The sequence below is a fragment of the Polypterus senegalus genome, chromosome 9, assembly GCF_016835505.1.
Source record: "Polypterus senegalus isolate Bchr_013 chromosome 9, ASM1683550v1, whole genome shotgun sequence".
NCBI lineage: Eukaryota > Metazoa > Chordata > Cladistia > Polypteriformes > Polypteridae > Polypterus > Polypterus senegalus.
The window spans coordinates 141,652,904-141,674,127 of record NC_053162.1 but is presented as its reverse complement, the minus strand read 5'-3'; the positions used below and the strand labels follow the sequence as shown (position 1 = coordinate 141,674,127).

The window sequence follows — 21,224 nt, the reverse complement described above, 5'->3', positions numbered from 1 at the left end:
ATTTGCAAAAACCTCAAGTAAACTTTTTTCACACTGTCATTATGGGGTGTTGTGTGTAGAATTCTGAGGGGAAAAAAAATTAATTTAATCCATTTTGGAATAAGGCTGTAACATAACAAGATGTGGAAAAAGTGATGCACTGTGAATACTTTCCGGATGCACTGTACATGTAAATATTGTCTCAGAACTGGCAATGCTTTAAACAAAAGTCTGTTAGCAATGAAGGACATTACTGATTAGCTGTACAACTCAACTGTGATATGTTAGCTGTCATGACTTTTGACTATGACTTCATCATTCCGTGTGCAAAAATCGTTGTAACTGGCTGAATGTGTCAATGTCTTAAACAGATTTGACAACAAGGAGAGTCAGGTCTCTGTTGTGAAACATTACCATGTTCATCCTAGCCAGATTTCTCAGATTTACAAGAATAAAGAATCGATATTGCAAGACTGGCAGAACAACGGCAATCCGGACAGAAAATAAAAAAGAATAGGGAAGGTTGAAGACGTACAGATACAGTATATATATATCTGATGTGGGGTACAGCCCGGACACAGACAGGAAGACATGATGTTTCACCACACACACATTTATTGAACACTATAATATTTACAATAAGTGTGCACAACCCAGTACCGCAGCACCAATCACCCCTTTAAGTCCAGGCCTTTACACTATGCCTCTCAGTCTCTGGTCCGCCTCCACTCCTCTCCTCCGAACTATGTCCTCTTCCACCTGACTCCAGCTATTGAATGGAGGGAGGCGGCCCCTTTTATGCAAGCCCGGATGGGCTTCAGGTGCTTCCGGACCCTCCTCCACGGACACTCCCCTGTGTGGCGGTAGTGCCGGCTTTGCACCTGGAAGCACTCCAGGTGTCCCCAGTCTTCTTGCCCTCAGCACTTCCGCCACACTGGGAAGGGCTCCAAAAGCTTCCAAGCTCCCAACCCATGGTCCCCAAAGCAACCAGGGCGGTCGCCCCCACATGGTCTGGGGAAGGCGCAAGCCCTCCTCCGGTCCTCCTGGGCGTCCCGGCCGATCGCCTCCCCAGCCGTCTCTGACACTGAACAGTTAATATGCATACATTTCTCCACTATATTTTTCACCGTAGTCTATTTTAATGAATGTTTTATTGCATTTGACTAGGCTAGTAGGTAGGGTAACTGAATGGTCAACTTTCAGGACTGACATGTTGCACTCCTATTAAGTGCACACTACACTTAAATGCATGGGGTGATCTTATTTGTTAATCAGTTTGTTACTGTTTTGTTTAATTGTATAAATGTTTGATTATGCATTATGTAATTAGTAATTTCTTAAGTTTCTCATTGTGTTGAACTTGTGAACTTGTCACACCATTTTGAGCCTGCAGTCAGTAAAGAGTGCTTTTCAAAAACAAAAACATTGTACCTTGTACAGTACTTATGGGAAAGCATTAAAATATATAGTTATTACCCAGACTAAAGAAGCATACTCAGGCAAGGAATGTTTATGCCAGTGCTGCCATTGGTGGCTACCTTAATTTGTGGGAGAGGTTAAAATAATTATTTTGCGGATGATGAAATGAGATTGATTTTGAAAAAAATAATGAAAAATATTGTTGCAACCACATGGATTTTTCAAAGATAAAGCATACGGGGGATGAACGTGATGGGCTTTCTAAAATGTATTTCTGCCCATACAAATACAAAGAGAGGATATATAACATATAATAAAGCCTGACAGATGTGTATTTCTGTTTCAAAGTAAAAGGGTTGGTGGGTTAAAAGCCTTCATCATGAAAATGACTGACAACTGCCTCACTCTATTCTTAATTCTCCTGTTTGAATTTTTCATGTTTTGTGTCTGAGGTAACAGGGACAAGAGAGATGTTGGTTGCAGGTGGCAGGCAGAATGGAGTTTTTAGATGGCGGAAAAGAGATGGCATTTTTTCAGAGGTGTGAGGGGGAATGGGAGTTTTATCAGAGGATGGATGTTGCTTGTGCAGGGGTAGGATAAAAGATGGGAGTTTTCCTGGAGGGAAAAAAAAGAGTTTAGGGTGTCCTAAAATGTATTTGTGGGGTTTACACCTTATTTCTCTGCCTGTGTCAACACCCCTCTGAGTCCTGCATTTTTTCTTGCTGCATCATAAAGGCTTTGCGGGTTAGACTGATGGGTTACTGTTAACTTACTGGTTATGAGAGACTGGTATTTCTTTCCCAGGTTGGTTTCAAAAAATCTACTAAAAATCGACTAAGGGTTTAATTAATAACTAAATGGATGAAGATATTGATTGCATAAAACTCTGCATATTTCATGTCTGTGCTCCATATTGTTTTGACTCTTTCTGGCTCTACAAACGTTAAGACCTAGGCTCAAAAAATACAGGCTTCAAAGTTCCAATGAGGCTTAACCACAAAATGAAAATTACCTCCCAAACTTAAGAAGCAATGTTTAAATCTGCACAGATCCAACAAAAAAAAGTATTCTGAGAGTAGAGAACTTTAAAGATAGGACCGGGGGAAGAAGCTGTAACTGCCAAATGGGATGGACAGGTATCCCAACCAGGAGAATGGAAGGTTACTTGCCCAGATGGAAGGCCCCAGGTGGATGGAAAAGCATTCTGACCAAGACAGAGAAAGGCTCCTTACTTAAATGGGAGGTGCCAGGTGGATGGACAGACATCCCAGCCAAAAGAAAATAAGGTTCCTTGCTCAGACGGGAAGCCCCAGATGGATGGACAGACATCCCGACACAGATGTACTTACTTATCCTGGCCGGGATAAATGGGAAGGACAGGGAAAGACTGTCTCTAGGGCTTGTTTATTCACCCAGGAAGCTAAATAGCAGCAGCCATGGATATCAATACCTGCTTGGACACCATCAGGGAATGCTGGAAACTATAGTCCAGGAGCAGCTCTGCAGGGATCCGTGGGTGCCGCAAGAGTGTGTCTGACCAGGAAATGCTTCCAATGGGTAAATCCCTGACACCAGAAGTACTCCTGGGCACTCAATAAAAGGGAACCTACTACCTTGTCCAGGAGAGTCAGAGATGCGAGGAGGGAAGGCAACACTCGACTGGAGGATTGGCAATGTGGGAAGAAAGAGAGGCGCTGTAAACATTCTTTGTCCAAAGTATTTTTGTAATAAAGAAAGAGAGGCACTGTAAACATTCTTTGTCCAAAGTATTTTTGTAATAAACACCCCTTTGGTTTGTGTTTGGGGCTCATTGGTGCCCCTAGCCTTCACAAAGCAAAGTCAAAGATACATACTAGTGTCAAAACTAAGGAAAGAAAAAATAGTTTACCAAGCCAGAGACATTAAACAAAAACCAAATTTGAAATTCAGAGACTAGCCACAAAACCTTTAAGAGATCAGAAGATAAAAAGTGTATGAAAATGTTAAATGAATCCAAACACAGATACACCCAGGGTACCAAATGATGATTCTTATTGGGTCACCTCATGAGGACATCTGCTGTGCACTCCTGGAACATTGTGGGACAGGAACTATAGCAACCGCCGACACAAATGTCCCACAATAACATCTGTTAACGTTCAAAATGGTGATGTGGTAAGACAATACAAATTAGTATGTTTTTCAGGAAACAAAATAGAGCAAAACAAACCTCAGAATTAAATTCTCTGAGCTCCAATCCCCCAGTTTTATTTCCTAAAAAAAACTTCACAACACCTCAGAAAAGGCTAAAAAAATCACAATAACTAATCATAACAAAATGTTTAAAAGCCTCCCAAGTTAAAACCCTAAGAAATTTTGTAACCTCTGCCCCCACCCCAAAAAAAAAACAATGTTTGTTTTATATTTAAAGGTTTATTTTACAAAAGAAACAAAAAATTAAAATACAGAAAGTTTCCATAAAATGAGGCCACTTAAAAAAAAAAAAAAATACAAAGTCAGAAATCCAAAAAAGCAAGAAAAAAATTCAGAATATCAAAAGCAGGTAGTTATACTAATCGAAAATAGAGGGCCAAAACACAGAAGTGGAACTATAATGGCAAAGAACTCATTCATAAACTGCTGTCACTTAAGTAATGATGGGGTGGATCTCCAGTTACAGCAACAGGTGGCCCTGCCCCAGGCTCAACATATAGTGTGTAAGGCACATAACAAAAGGAACAAATAACACAGGACAACTTAAACTAAACATTCACCAAGAAAATATATATAATAAGACAAAATCATAATAACAATATTTACAGAACATTTCAAAAACAACAAAAGGTTCAATAAAAAGAAAACCTGCTTGTGTCAGGAATGAAAGCCTGGCTGTAATTAGGACTAAGATAAGACTCTTGACCAATCAATGAGGAGGAGAGGAGAATCTTCAAATCAGAAATGCAATCCCAAAGGGACTTATGCTTCCTGTTTATTTTGAGCTTACCACTGGACAATTGACATGTAAAATGTGCAACGTGTGTAAAATGAGATTTTTGTTTTTCCCGTTTTTCCATGGATGTATTTCACATTGTTTGCCTTTGTACAATATTGGCTCATATTATATTATTAACTTTTTTATCTCTGTTTTGCATGAAAACATTTTTTCTCAGCCATCAATACAAACTACATGGGGTGAGTAACATATTAAAAAAATATATTTTTGGAGTATTCCTATAAGGTTCTGTTCCAGTACAACCAGGAACAATTCAGGAGCCAGCGCTAAACGGGATGCCAGGCCACTGAAGAGACAATCTGCCTGCATACCTATTTATGCATTAAGAAACTTTAGGATGTGGAAGCAAACCAGAGAATCCACAAAAACCTGCGTGGGCACTGGTAAAATGTTTCCAGTTTACTACTCTGAGAGTAAAATGAATGTGGCAGAAGTGATGAAGGGCTGGCACCAACTTGTGTAGCATCAGGTTATCCATGTTCATAAATGAGTTTAAAAAGTAATACATGACTTTTTTATTGTTCCATTCTTTGTTACTTCATTTTGTTTTATGGTAATACATAAATCTGAACAGCCACAAATATCGATTCTGAAAAGTTCAGATACTGATGGCATTATCCAATACTACAACTGATGGAAGCTTTCTAATTTTCATAATAAACAGTATTTACATTGGTAGTAGTATATCAGGTCATCAGAATTACTTTCTAGTACATTTCCAGAATTAGTCAAAAACATAAATGCTACAGATCCTCTCCTCTTCTATTGCACTCTAAAACTCATTATCAATATGTTTATTCTATGACACTTGAAATTTTTGGCCTATTTTGGTGTGTTTGTTTGACTTTACCTTTCCCGCTGACTTTTCTTTAGTTTTGCACATTTAATAATTTTTGTTGTACTGCAGACTTGCTTTATGATTATAATTCCAATAACATATCTAAAAAAACCTGAACTAAAAAAAACACATTACAGAGCTAATGAAACCACTCTTTCATACTGGATGGATACATATAATCACGTAAACACATTGCTTTTTATTTCTTATTACTGAAGTGTGTATATACTTTCTTTTCAAAAAGTCTATTAATTAAAGTGAACCCGTGAATCATTAGGCAGCATCATGAAGCAGAGTTTATTAGCTTAATTCAGAAGCCGTCACAACTAATAAGCAAATATTTAGAATCTTGCTCCATTTAAATATTGGCACTAAGCAAAAAATTAAATTAGAGACCGCCACCACACATTCTGCTCCAGATGTCATTACAATCTTCATAACTCATTCATAAGTACCAATACTAACAACCACTGCCAAGTTTCTCCCTGATTTTTGTTACATTTAAATGTTTTAAAGTTTTTTTTTTTCTCTTGCATTTTATTCTTTAGCTAGATACTCTGAAGCACCAGGTACATTTATTAGTTTACTAGAGTTTGTTACCTTATGAACTGAACAATCAACACAGGTGTGTTCCTATAAAAAAACAGACAAGTTATTAATGTAAAACATATATTCCTGAAAGTCTCCTTGTAACCACCTTAGGCACCATGTAAGTAGACATCATTTCTTAGGTACTACTGCTCTACTGCCAAATTGCTTGCAGGCCTATGGAAAAGTACTTTGTTTTTTAAGTTTTTGAACAAATCTGTATCCTTAAATGTGATAGCTCTACGGAAGCATATTAGGGGCACGGAGAAGAAAAAAAATACAGACACAGTGAAGAAAAAAAATGTGCATATTGAGAATAAAGTCGATATGTCAAATTTATTCTCGACATTTCCACTTTATTCTCACAGTTTATGTAGAGATTTAAGTCGACATTTCCACTTTAAACTCTTGTTTTTTTCTCTCTCTAGTTTAACTTTGACATGTTGTAAACTTCATTTTAAAATCAATGTTTAACTTACTAGATTTTCTCAAACCCCATCATAACTAATGTAGCACATTAAATACTTTGGGTTAAGTGTTCCCTGATCCAGTTGTTAATCGCTACATGCTTCAACTTCCTCTTGCACTAAGAGGAGATGCAGGCAGCGATTGCCACACAGAATACATTCTCTTTATGATATTCCTGCTCTCTGAACATTTAGAATGCTTGCTAAGATAAAAACTTTATATCATTTTCATGATAAAATGCATTAAAGCAATTATTAAACAGGGTTTTGACGGTGGCGTGGCGGTAGTGCTGCTCCCTCGCAGTAATGGGTCCCCAGGTGTAAATTCAATGTAGAGAACCTTTATGGCATGTGTGACGAGTCTCCAAAAAGCTGGATTTATGAATGGATATTGCATTGGTTTAACTGAACTATTGTGTAAATGTTGGGTTTGTGAGCTGGTGGTCGGAGACACGAACACAGAATTCAGTGGATGTTCCTCTAAGCGGGCTTTCTTTATTGCATGCATGCTGTCTCTATCTAACATACCAAACCCCAGTTCCTATCCTTTTTCTTTCTCCACATAACCAATCACCACACAATAAATGTCTTTGTAAAAGTAAAACTAGCTATAAACTTAGGACACGGAGTGTTCAGAACTTTGAAAAATCTTTGTTAGACATGTTTAATTATGTCATCCATTCAGGGTTGCACCTATCCCAGCAAGCATCGTGCACAAGGCAGGAGCAATTCCTGAACGGGGCGCCATCTCATCACAGGGTGAATACAAGCAACACATACTCTAGGGTCAACTTAGCATAACAAAACCCCACATCCTACATGAATTTGAAAGGAAACTGAAGCACGCAGAGTAAACTCACCAGAAAAACATGGAGCACCCAAGACCCCCTTGCTTTGATGCAGCAGCGCAACCTCCACACCAGTGTCCCCCCACATTTAATACATGCTAGAATCCATTTCATCATGAAAATGATATCAAGTATTTATCTTACCATTCTAAATGTTCAGAGAGCAGGAATATCATGAAATTAATGTATTCTGTGTGGCGATCGCTGCCTGTGCCTCCTCTCAGTGCAAGAGAAAATCCGTTTAAGAAGCACATACCGATTAACATAGGTCGTGGAGTATTTAATTTGCTACGTTACTTATGGCGGGTTTTGAGAAAATCTAGTAAATTAAACATTGATTTTAAGATGAAGTTTACAACATCCTACTTTAATTACAAAGTAAACTACAAGAATAAAGTGGAAGTGTCGAGATTAAAGTGGAAAAGTCGAGAATAAGGTCAACATGACGACTTTCATCTCGACATTAGAGTCGAGATTAAAGTGGAAATGTCGAGAATTAAGTCAGCATGTTGACACTTTTTTTTTTCTTCACTGTGTCCATATGTTTTTTTCTTCTCCATGGCCCTAATAGGCTTCTGTATAGTTCTGTATCCAGTGAGTGACACAATCTATCCTTGTATCTTGTCTTGAGAGTTGTCGTGGTGCTGTGTGCCTGCACTTGGCGAGGAGAGCTGTGCAAAAGCAAAGTAGTTTATACTGTTGTATTGTACATATTTATGAGGTGGCCATGAAAGGTTGGCCACCCAGCTTTGTGAAGAGGATTACTTGTGTTCTGTCTTGTATATTGTACTTGCCCCATTTTTTGACACACTTTGAATTGCCAAAGATTTCTTCCATTTTTTACTTTCCCTACAAAGGTTTCTTTATTTGGGAGGTTTTTATTTTTCGTCTTTTTAGGGAGACAAGGCTATGGGGCTGTCACAAAACAGGGCCTGTTAAAGCTCATTGACGCATTCCTTATGTGATTTTGGACTATGCAAGAAATAAATTGTTTTTTATCAATTCAAGTTAAACGAGTCTTTCCTCATTAATGTAATACTAGACTTGTCATATTGTAAATGCATGCAAATGTTTTACAGTTTAAAATGATATAATAAAAACTTGAATTTATATGTACAGTATATTTATTGGTGTTGTGGATTGGGAGGATTATTTACAGGTAGGTCTAAAGCCTGATGTAGAATGGTGGAAAAATTATTATCAGAGTCTGGAACTGAATCTTCAGTAAAGAGTTCTGAAATGCTTTCTTTTTTGTTTCTGATTGCTAACTGTACTGCTGTACAGCCAGATAAATCTTTAATAGTTTTGTCAGCTTTATTAATTAGTAAGGCCTGGACTATCAAGACATTACCATTCAGAGTGGCAAGATGCAAAGGCGTCCATCCAAGGATGTTTCTTGCATTTATTTCGGCATGAGAACGGATCAATTGAAGAACGCTGATTAAACTTCCTTTTTGGGTGGAAAAGTGGAGCGGTGTCCAGCCAGAATCTTCTGCTATGTTAGGGTCAGCATTAGCCTTTAGGAGCTCTGTAATCACTTCTTCCTTACCATAGCGAGTGGCCAGATGGAGGGGCGTCCAACCCTTCTCTCCTCTTGCATTAAGTTCAGCCTGATTTTCTAGCAGCAATCGCACTGTGGCAGATCGCCCTCGGAAAGATGCCAAGTGTAATGGTGTCCAACCTTGTGATGTTTTCAAATTTGTATTGCCTCCATGTTTTAGTAGATGTCTGCATATTCCATTGTGTCCCTTTAAGGCAGCCATGTGAAGAACTGTATAATTATTATTATCCAGACTGTTGACATCAGCTCCACTTTTAACTAGCAGTCTTGCTACTCTAAAATGTCCTTTTTCTGAGGCAAGATGCAAAGGTGTTTGATTCTCATTTTGCTTTTTGTTTAGATCAGCTCTGTGTTTTATCAGAAGAGTAACAATACTTATGTGACCGTAGGAAGCTGCAATATGAAGAGCTGTCCGGTTCTCATTTTCCTGCAGGTCAATCTCTGCATGACGAGGTAGCAGAACACGTACAACATTTTCATGGCCATTTTGGCATGACAAATGAAGAGGTGTCCATCCATCACGTTCTCTAGCATTAACTGTGGCGTGATTGTCTAGCAAAAGACGAGCAATTCTGTCATCGCCATTTTGAGCTGCAAAATGCAGAGGGGTCCATTTGTCTTCATCGGTTAAGTTCACATCTGCCTTATGTTCAATTAACAAACAGCAAACGTCAAAATGTCGATACAAAGCAGCTGTGATTAGTGGAGTGTAGCCATTTATGCTTTGGGAATTAACAACCGCCCCCATTTGCAGCACCTCTTTCACTGTTTTAAAATCTCCACTGGCCACTGCATAGTGCAGCAAGGTATAGTTGTCCTCGTAAATCACAAATGCATCTTCTTTCTTGACAATGGTTTTAAATGTATCAAAGTCCTTTTTTGATAAAACACTGATGATAAAGTTTTCTGACTGTCCATCACCTTATTAAAATACAAAACAGCATGTTAGTTAAAATATCCTAGTAGACTCCATTAATAGTTGAATTGCAAATGAATAAACATTACAAAACAATCGGTAGACAATACAGTAGTTAATTGCTATTGCCGTATTCTTATTTTCATTTAGACATTTGTAAACTATAGTACATAAATGTTATCACACATAAGTAATGCCTCATAACAACCTGCCCAAATTACAAAATTACTGGGGTGCAATCAGAGTCTTCACATTCTTCATTTTACACAGGTTTTCCTAAGACAATTCTATTGTCTAGTGTTTACATATGGTAAATGGATGGAATGGTGGCACCGTGATGAGTGGCAGTGTGGCTTAGACTTGTCACAGTACTGGTGAGAACAGCTAGTGGTCTCACTCTATAGTATGAGGAGCTATGGAATGATGGAATCCTGGTGCTGCTAGGGTGAGCTTTACAAGGGTACCTGAAGACTTTGAATGGTGACTGGGAAAAACAAAATTATTCCCAAAAGGATAGGTGGAAGTGCTTCTGGCCCAGGTTTCTATTAGGAGGGAGGGAGGGAGGTAATCAGAGTTTTGAAGAGAGAAGGGTTAATCCGTAAAATGAACAGGGCAAGCGGAGAACTTACCTTACAGGGCAGACCGGCCTCTTGTGTACTTTGGGAGGCCAGAAGTCTGAAGCTTTCCTGTTTTCACCCTGCAGAATTTGTTTTTCTCTGCTCCTGTTGTTCACTAATTATAGTCATTAAAATCTCTTTTCTGTTATTACTGTGGCTGTGACTTGAGTTTGGGGACTGTTTGTGAGCATCCATGAAGCCTATAATGTGGAGTTCTGCCACCTTGAAAGTTAATAAAATGTTTTTGTGAAAACAGTTTATTGTTAATTCTGTTACATATGCTCCTACTCAATCAGTGCTTGTGGTATTTGTGTCTATTCTACCGTAAATGGTCATTTTGGTCTATGGTAATTAATTTTAAACCCAAATATCGATGAGTCATTCTATACAGTGTAGTCCTATTCTTCATTAACCATTTTATTTTGATAGTTCATTGAATGATTTATTATTTTTTGTGGATATCTTTAATTGTAGATAATGTTGGAGGTGAACACACATAAATTGCTTAATGATGCAATTAACTGATATCCTGGCTTGGTCTTCTTTTACAAAATTACCCCATAGGTACTGTTTACCTTTGATTAATATTTTCATTAATTTTACCTTAACATAGTTTACGCTGTCAGTAGTCAATGTTTATTTATAAGCAGAACATTTGTTTCTACTGTTGTTTTGTTATTAGCTGTTGTTAATATTTATTATTTATTTATATATTTTATTTATTTATTTACTAGCTGTACTATACATCTAAGCCAGGTTAAAATCTATGTAATCAACGTAAATCTTAGTATTAACGTTTGCAGTGCACCATCCATGGGAATACATTTTGTAATGCATGTAGTAATAAAATGTATTGCATTTGTCATTCTAACAAATGGCACCTCACAAATACTGTAGAAATAAAATGCATTACCATGTTTGTGATGTACCTTTTGTTGGAATGACAAATGCAATGTGTATGTCCTTGTTATATACCATATGTTATGGGATTCATAAAAGCAGCGGTAATGTTTGTGATGAGCCATCTGTTAGAATGACAAATGCAATGCATTTTATTGCTACAAATGTCTGTGATGCATCTTTTATTGGAAAGCCAGAAACATAGCAACTGAATGGATACACAGACACTTATCATTTTATTAATGTGGATTACTTTCTATTTCAATTTATCACTATCTATTCATTACCTAATAGTTATTTATCTATTATAGTATAGTTCTTTTCTTATCTTGCACTTGTCCTGTGTCTATGTATATGTATGACTTCTTTAGTTTTATATGTTGTGGTTGATTTCTTATTTAATCTGTAAAACACTTTGAGATACATTTCCTGTATTAAATGTGCTTAATAAATGATTATTATTATTATTATTATCATTATTATGATGTTCCACCGCGAACCTGGTAACATTATTTTGTGCCATTGCATACTGCAATATCGTGTATGGATGCTATGACAACAAAGCTACTTGACTTGACTTAAAAAACTGCACATATTTATAATTTTCAGTGGCTAGAGATACACAACCAAAAAATTGGATTTTTAGGTGCTTCATCTAAACCTTTTATATTAATTGTAATGTTATTTTTATATTATGTATATAATATTACATTTTAATTTTTTCTTTTTTTTTTTTAGATGATTAATGGTTATATTTTCCAAAAGGTATTACATGATTACAACCTGAAGAAGCCTGTATATTGAGTTTCACTTTTTCTATATGCATATTATTATCAGCTATCCAAATATGGGGATTAATACTTAAAACAAAATGAAGAAGCTCTTGGAGAAAAAATAGTTACCCCTCTACAAATATGGCTATATGCTTGCTGGAGATCTTAAGGAGCTTCACTGGAAAATTAATATACATTGCTTTACAAGAGAGCATAACCTAAATGTCCACCCTGGCCATCGGACCTTACTCTTATTCTATGTTAATTAATGTTGACTTATGTTTATTTTTTATTGTGTCTTCTATTTTTCTATTCATTTTGTAAAGCACTTTGAGCTACATTTTTTTGTATGAATATGTGCTATATAAATAAATGTTGATTGATTGATTGATTGAAATGTCAATTTTTTTTTCTATGCCAGATTTTTACATTTGAAAAATTTTCTGTAAAAATTATATATTTATATTGTATTGATGGCTGCAATCAGGATTACAGGTAGGGTAGGGTGGTACAGGACACAGGTAGAGCCTTACAAGACCTTTATTATCAGAAATGATAATGCACATTCCCATACAGAGTAATATGGTGGGTACTGTCAGAGAATTGAGTCTCCTCTGAGCAATCTAGAAGACTAACACACAGTAGCATCTAACGTATATGACTGAGTGAGCCCAAAGATGGAAAGTCAGAAGTTGCAACAACTCCAGACCACTAGATGTCATACAGTCCCAGGAGAAAGTGCATGGGACTGTGCTCTTCCTGAAAGGGTGCAGACAGGAGAAAAGTGCCTTTCAGATGAATGGAAGACTCAGGGCTACAGAGATATTAAAAGATGTTAGTCTGAGTTCTAGCCTGTTGTTCTTGATGCAATTTCTGGGCACTTCTGACACCAGAAGTAACTCATCGAGTAAAGACTTTCGACAAAGGTTGGGCAAGCACTGGACTGATATGAGGAAGTTAGACCAGGCTTTGAAGAGACACAGGTTTAGCTGGGCCACACTCACAGGACCTCAACTTCTGGTCAGGTAGGCCCAGAGAAGCAAGTATGCTTTTGTATTTCCTTCTGCTTATTTAGTACTCTGCATTCTTCGTATGTATTTTAATCTCCTCCTGCCTACAAGTTATGCTGACAAGAATTTTGCTCAGCATTTCCTTCCCATAATACACTTTCAGGGTGTGAATGATGCTCAAATCCAAAAGCTGAAGCACTGCTGTGCAATTGGGTGGGAAGAATTTAACGTGAACATTATCTAAATGTGGAAGTATATTGTGTGCAGAACAGTTAGTAATCAGAAGCCGAATCATCCTTTTCTTCTTCTTCATATTGTGAGGTTGCTGAACATTTTTGGGACCCCCCCCCACTCCCCACCCAACAGGAACGACACACTGAAGCGTGATTGCAGCGTCTGTGCAAGATTGTTTGTCCGTTGCTGGGGCAGGGCGACAGCAGGCTTACAGCCCTGCAGGGAAATGCCACAGAACCGAATCATAAAAGATTTGGGTCGCACTATAAGTCCCTGTCTTGCACCCCAGAACACAAGGCTTAGTCTCAGCACTTTAGCAAAACCAGCTTTATTCAGCTTGAAACAGGAACGGCACAGTTATTTATTGAAGTGTGATCTGCCACTCTGCTATACACAGACACAGCAGTCAGGCAGAGTCGTGGCGAGGTCAGTGACCAAGTAATCCTGTTATCTGCATTTAAAATGTATTTGCTCCTAACCTTGCATCACCCATCGAGATCTTTTCTGTTTACTTTGGCAGAGAGATGCAGCATAGCTGTGAGCCTGCTGTTGCCCCGTACAGACACGGAGATCACACTTTGGGATGCTCTTCTGTATGCTTTCTAGTTGGGGGAGGTCCCAAGAGAGTTTACAAACCTCACATTTTCTTGAATGAGAGCCGCATTAATAGGAATGTTTCTTGAACGAGCATCACTGAACAACATAAAAACAGCTTTTTCGACATCTTCACATGTATTTCCAACCCAAGATTTTTCTTCTTTTTTTGCTCGGTATTTCAAGAAAGTTGACAGTGTCGATGGCGAAATTCCGAATTCACTGTCAATGTCTTTGCCGCAATCGAGAGCTGCAAAAATGTAAAGTTTTTTTTTTCTAATATGAACTGTTATCGTTTTTTCATGTCTGGCGTTTCTATAGGAGGGTGACAATGAGTTAAATTTTAATGGATGTTTTTCAAATTTGACGAGCAATAAACAAAAGGTTTCACTGAAAACTGCTGGAAACAAAAAAGGCAAAAAAAAACAAAACAAAACAGTACGAGGAAAGCTTGAAGAAAGAAAAAAAAATTACAGTGTTTATGTTTGGGGATCATTGTGCACAACTGAGCTGCAGCCACAGAACTAACTGCTCTGTGGATGATTCATTCGGGCATTTCAAGGTCTTTTGTGCACTGTTTTGTTGTAATGAAAGTATCTGCTGAATGTACTTTGTAGTAACGAGATTTCTATAGACTCGCGTCATATGGGGAAGCTGTCGGGACCATAAAAATACTTTGTTGTAATGAAAATTTCGTTGTAAAGATATTTGTTGTAACGGAATTTTATCTATACAGTATATTGTACATCATTCTAAACAGAGAAGGGCTAGAATGCAGTACACCCTGCAACTCGGAAAGGTGATTTAATACACCCATATTTATTCATATTTGCTGGTTTGTCACACCATAATATACATAGAGTATATATTCAAGTATAAATATACACACAAGCACCATTTTACCTTTTCCTGAACATTTATTTTGTCCTCTCATCCTTTGTGTTTACCCTGTTCAGGGTTAAAGATGCACTGGATGACCCTGCATGGCTTGTGTAGCTGCGTTTTTCAAATATTACCAAAGTTCAGCAAGCTCTAACCTAAAAAATGTGATTCATCAAAAGCCTGACACTTCTGCAGACAGAATACAATCACAACGTTTTTGGAGTGTGTAAAGAAAGCCAGACTTTGCAGGAAAACCACAAAAACACAATGGATTTTAAAATCTATGCAAACAATGTCACCCTCAATCATTTTATTCTAAAAATTATTTTAAAAAAATTAATCACTACATACCTGGCTTTGCCACTGGCTCCTTCTCCACTTGTGGTGCCTTTTAAAAGACATACAGTAAAGGATGTAAGTAGAATTGACTGCATTTTAAAATTATTGCTTTGTTTTGGAAAAAAACAACTTCTTTTTCCATCAAGTATAAGTAATTTTTTAAATTAGAGAGATGCCATATTTTTAAATGTATTGTTTTATTCATAAGTTTAAACATGGTTTTTTAGTAATTTTTATAAAGCTAGCATCAAATTCATTCATGTTCTCTTCAGATTTTAACAAATACACTCTAATGCATGAAGCATCTTCACCATTTTGCTTTGCCATCTATATGCTGAAACAACTTCAGAATTCAATATATCAAAGGACTAGAGCATCACTGAGCTCATACTTACTTCTTTGATGCTGCTGGACTGTTTGCAGTACACAAGTTGATGGGTCTTTCCTTCATCATTACATCCATGTGCTATATCTACTGACTTTATCATTTCATTGAGTACTTCAGTTTCTTTAACGATATCTATAGTGGCAAAGAAGTGAGTACATTATAAGATTAACGTTTAACTTCTATTAATTAAAATGTAATATATCAAGTGTGGTGATTACTGTGTGACAAATTTAGAGCATTAAGTAAACAGCAATTTATTGTTTTATAATCAATTTTGTACATTTTAGATTTCACATTATTATGTTTAATATACTGTACATACAGTACATAGTAAAAGGCTGACTGTTGTGGATGCCATGGAGGACAGATGGGCATCCCGGCTGGATGACAGCATGACCTCCTACCAAAATGGAAGGTGCCAGGGGATGGACAGGCAGAAGCTGGAAGCCAGTAGCAGTTCCATCCCTCACATTTTAGGTGACAGCTTGGACACCTGTTGTGGTCCCTGGGTGCCACAAGGGGGCACTGTCGGGTGTTTAGACTGCCCTGGTTCACAAACATTTCTTTCTAGCATAAAAGGACTCTTTGACACTCAACTGGAGGTGGAAGGGGAGGAAAAAGTGTCATTGTATCATACAATTATTGGCTGTGCTTTATTGTATAAAGTGCTTGGTGGATTAAAAATCCATGATTTGAACTTGTGGCTGTGTTGGACTTTATTGCGTGTATGGTTTGGGCCTCAGTTGCACTCTCCATACTGGTTAGGCTACACTGTTTATTAAAAGCTTACCAGAGGTAGGAAATGGCATGAAATAGGGAAACAGACTAAAATAAGGGCAGCAGAGTGGCGCAGTGGTAGCGCTGCTGCCTCACAGTAAGGAGACCTGGGTTCGCTTCCCTGTCCTCCCTGCGTAGAGTTTGCATGTTCTCCCTGTGTCTGCATGGGTTTCTTCTGGGTGCTCCGGTTTTCTCCCATGGTCCAAAGACATGCAGGTTAGGTGCATTGGCGATCCTAAATTGTCCCTAGTGTGTGCTTGGTGTGTGTGTGTCCTGTGGTAGGCTGGCACCCTGCCCAGGGTTTGTTCCTGCCTTGCGCCCTGTGTTGGCTGGGATTGGCTCCAGCAGACCCCTGTGACCCTGTGTTAGGATATAGTGGGTTGGACAATGACTGACTGACTAAAATACTAAAATTGGATAAAAGAGCGCCACAAGCGAATTTGACATAATTGGTGCACTAAAACAGAGCAGGGGTAAGTGTCCTACTAGAGGACAGAATGCAAACCCAGTAAGAGCATGTGAGTGAGCTGCTACTGGCTACAGTGATGAGCAGAAAGGCGATGGGAAGTTTTAGCCTTTTAAATTAAAAATAAGTGCTCAGGAATGCAGTGAAACAAGGGTTTGCATGTACAATTAGGTTTGCTGTGACAATAGACAATATCATTGCATATAAACAATATATTAAACTCATGATTTCTATTTGGAAAACTGCACAAGTTGGTACTGGAGTAGGACCAAATGTACTGTATACACAACATGGCTAGCTTGTTAACAAGCACAAAGGAGTTGTAATGGGAGACTTGCCACAGATAATTGACGTAACTGTAAAGGAGGAGAAATTAAAGCAGTTTACATGTAAGCAAGCAATTCACATGTCATGGCAGAATGAGGACAGATGCTGGGAGTGTGGTTGATGAAATTGCGCATGAAAAGCAGGCTGGACCTAAGGAGGATTGAGGACATCACGGTGATTGGTGAAATCCATGAGATATGCGTTACACCATCACTGCAGTATGTGTTAGACACACACAAATTGATTTAACAGTTACACAATGGCAGGTAGTGGAAAATGACTACTGTTAAAGACAAATCTGCAAATATAAAAGAAGTGACAAAGGCTGACTGGAAAATCTGAGGAGAAGCTTGAGTATGAAGTGTCGATTTAAAGAGGTGCTGGGAAAGAACTGACTGAGATGGTATGGACATATAAGATCAATGGATGACACAAAAACAGTTACTGGAATAGTTGCAAACAAGGGGAAAGGTAAACGATGGCATGGGCAAATACAAATATGGTGGTTAGACATTGTAAGAAAAGCTGTCACTATGCTGACTAAAGACACATCTTACTAAAGATTACAACAAATGGAGAAAGTTAGTTAAGGAACTATTCTGCTACTCTTTTTAAAGAACAAGTGTTACAATGATGATGATTTACGAGTACATTAATGTCACCATTATAGTACAATACGAGAAAAACAAAGCAGCAGTGATGTTTTGGAATTAAATTATTGAACAGCAGCAAAGAATACTTAACAGCATGAATACCAGAGAAAAATGCAAATTCTTAAATGTTTTCAGGTATGCAAAACTTACACATCAAAGTGCTAATAAAGAAGACTGATGAAAAAAAGAACAGCCTTGTAGAATAAAAACAGAATTTTGCATGTTGAATGACCGGGCCACAAAATTGGTGACCTCTATTATTTATTCATTAATAGATGTAAACAATGAATGAAATTCAGGATTATGCCAGAAACCATAAAGAATAAAGAAACAGTAGATGTATGAGGACAGTTAAAAAAAAAAAAAAGCAAAAAATAAAATTAGCTTTCATTAAACTTCTGCAGACATTTGAAGTTAACATTATTAAAACTGGGACATGGACTTAATGGAAGTTGTTACATTCATTTTTGATTGCTCTTTGTTGTCAAGCTGGATGCACCTACTGTATGAGCAAAGACAATCCAAAAGACCCTCATGCCACACACATGCGTTGATACTGGGAGATTAAAGTATATTATTGAGAACATATATATTTATACTTAAGTATACTTAACTATTCTCTCTATCCTTATTTCAAGCTGCTTCTCGTCCTGTCCAGTTGTCTACTTAAAGCCTCTCAGATTGCCCTGCCGAGTATTGTGTGCCATGTCACTATGGACTCCATAACAATGTTATTCTTTCCATTTTGACAAAGAAAATACATATGGGAAATTGATTAATTAAGTCCAACAAAAGATTGTACAGAAAAAAGACCAAGATTTACAAAACACCATGAAATAGCACCCATCCTTATTCCCTTGAACTATATTCACAAAGCAGCAGGCTGAAAAAACACTTTGGATTCAGTTCCTTACTTTTCAGAACCATAAGCGTTTGTTATAGTGAGCAATTTTAAAATCGAGTACCAAGAGTAACTAAAAACTAAAAAATGCCACTGCGCGAACACAAGAAGCTTAATAACTTTCTAAAGAACATATCCATCTTGAACAGATGAATTCATTGGTTATGTGCCTCTTTTATAGGAAAAAAAGTCAACTAAGGTTTCATAATTTTATATTGTGTGCTGTTATTGTCTTTCCTTTCTCTTTCTTTCTCTCTCTCTCTCTAGATAGATAGATAGATAGATAGATAGATAGATAGATAGATAGATAGATAGATAGATATATTGTGAGCTGGAGGGCTGATCGCACCCCAAATAGAGACAGACGCCCCTGGGAAAACCACAAACCCTGAAACACTGACTACACATTGCTCCTTATCCTTGCACTATAACGCGTAATACAAGCCTCGCGCGGTACTCCGCCGACTTATAAGCCTTGCGCAGCGCCTGTCAGTTGTGGAATTGATTGTTTGCTTTTATCTCTCTCTGCTCTAGCGGAACTGTTATATCTGACTTGTCATGGAGCACGTTTAAGCTCATGTGTTTGCGGTGTCTGAATAAAAATCCTTCTTTTTTCTACGACCTTCTGTGTCTCTGTGCAAATCTGTGACCCAAGCGTGACAATATGTATATATCTTTATTTATATACTTGCATATGTCTATCTTCTGCTATCCTTATGTCAGAAATAAATTGTATTATTTGTTTTATTGCAACAAGTGTGCATATATAGGTTATTTGTGAAAGTAAATTTATAGCCACTTGTTATCCAGATTACAACAGAGAAAGTGAAAGTGTTAATATAATCTTGTGCCAATAGAGATCTACGAAGTGAAACAATTTCTTCACTCAACTTACATTTAACTTGGTGTCGCTTGGGAGTATGTCTTATTGATTATTTTAATTAATCGCCAGCATTGCTGAATGTAAAACATAAATAATTAACTGAGATATCATACACCCCTTTCTACAGTACTCTTGTGGCACTTGAAATTTGACAAGCCACCTATTTTTTATCATGGTGCCAGAGAAACGCAATTGTCATGCACTTGCAGTACAGGAATGTGTGGAAGGACCAGCTCTCAAGGTAAACTGAAGAACAGATGAAGGTGAGACACAGCTGTTAACCTCTCTTCCTCTTCCAGTCCTAGAACACAAATGATGTTCTTTCTGCTTCATCACAGAAGTCCCACCCTTGCAGTCACTCTGCTATAAACAACATAACATAACCAGAAGTCAACGGAACCAAACTGTCCACAGAAGCATCAAACTTACGATCACTGAGCATTTGAGTTTCATTTATTTTTCTTTTCTAAAAATGTAACATTGTCACGATTAAATGGGGATCATCTCAATGGGATCCCATTACTTTAACCTGTCCTGTCTCTTTTCATCTCACTCAATGTATTTCCATGTTGAATCTTATTGTAATCTATACATGTGACAATTTTATTCCTAGAGCTATGAGCATTTTAAATTCTGTTACTTGTAGGGATGCTGCTAAATGTTAAATTCTGCTTTATTATTTCGTGTACTGTTAAAAGTAATTATTCTTCTTTGCATTGATCTTGAGTGTGCGTGTATGCAGTAACATTTGGTTGTCAAATGCTGTGTCTTTGTTTATCTACTGGATCTCTGTAGCAATGTCTTCTGTTTTCTGTACTTTCCTGCTGCAAACAAATTTTCCTCAGGCATTGTAAAGTCTAATTAACCTAACCTAACCTGCCTAAAATTATTTTAATAGCTGAATCAGTGCACCCGTGCTTTTATAAATCTCCTCTATCCTAACTTATCTTCTATATGCTAATATACTTTTGTATTATCATGCCTTTAGCAGCTTTGTCCAAACAAAGAATTGTTAGCATATTTGCAATTTCAATACAAGATTAACATCTTGCATAATATGCTCCCAAGAAGTCTCTGTTATCCTAACAGCTCCAAGACAAATTTTATTTAGAAAGTTTTTGGCTTATATATCAAAATATTGTGGAAAATTATGCTACATTCTAAGATAGCAAAATTATACCTTTCATTGGTTAAGTAGAAGAAAGATCTTCAGCCTGTTCAGAAAGGAATAGGGAGTTATTCTGATTTAACTTAATACAATACAGTTTGAAATGAGATAATTGTTAATTGACCAGATATGAGGACTATTTACATCACTCTATATAACCCAGTAGATATGATTACAGATTTACACTGTAAGGGAAACTCATCAAAAACTTCAAAAGACTTTGTTGGATAGTTATCTTATCAGAAGATCTTGCTCATACATTGTTGTCCTTACCAGCTAAGTAAATCTTAGGTTGGAGAGGTCCGTTAATAATTGATACAAAAGATGTCTCACATAAGGTTTTTAGAATTGTACTTCATTTCTAGTGTGTTTATAAACACAGGCAACTGCAGTTCCTGAAGAAGGGGCCTGAGCTGCCTTGAAAGCTTGCACATTGTAATCTACTCAGTTAGCAAATGAAAAGGGGTCATTTTTCTACACTTCTCATTGCATCCATAAATCGTTAAAAAGGTACATGACTCTACTATAACAAGTAGTGTGCTAGACAGTTATATTTTGGAGACCTCCAAAACTCAAATTGATGTTATTTTGTAAAAATTAGGTGAATAGCATTGACAAGCTTTGCTGGCCCGAATGATCTCTTCTTGTCAAAACTGTTCTAATGGGTTCATAGTGAATGTAATCTTTACTTTTCCTGCCTGTTA

At 37.3% G+C, this 21,224-nt stretch overlaps 1 protein-coding gene across 1 annotated transcript in view; it reads right to left on the bottom strand.

Annotated features, from left to right (window-relative positions):
* Nucleotides 1–7,484: 7,484 nt before the first annotated feature.
* Nucleotides 7,485–21,224, bottom strand: part of ankk1 (ankyrin repeat and kinase domain containing 1) — a 65,648-nt gene continuing 51,908 nt past the window's right edge. The window contains exons 6-8 of the mRNA XM_039764001.1: nucleotides 15,353–15,477; nucleotides 14,970–15,006; nucleotides 7,485–9,613 (exon numbers count right to left, since the gene is read on the bottom strand). Coding sequence (XP_039619935.1) covers nucleotides 8,256–9,613; nucleotides 14,970–15,006; nucleotides 15,353–15,477 — 1,520 coding nt within the window. The 3' untranslated portion in view covers nucleotides 7,485–8,255. The remainder of the gene's footprint in view (nucleotides 9,614–14,969; nucleotides 15,007–15,352; nucleotides 15,478–21,224) is intronic.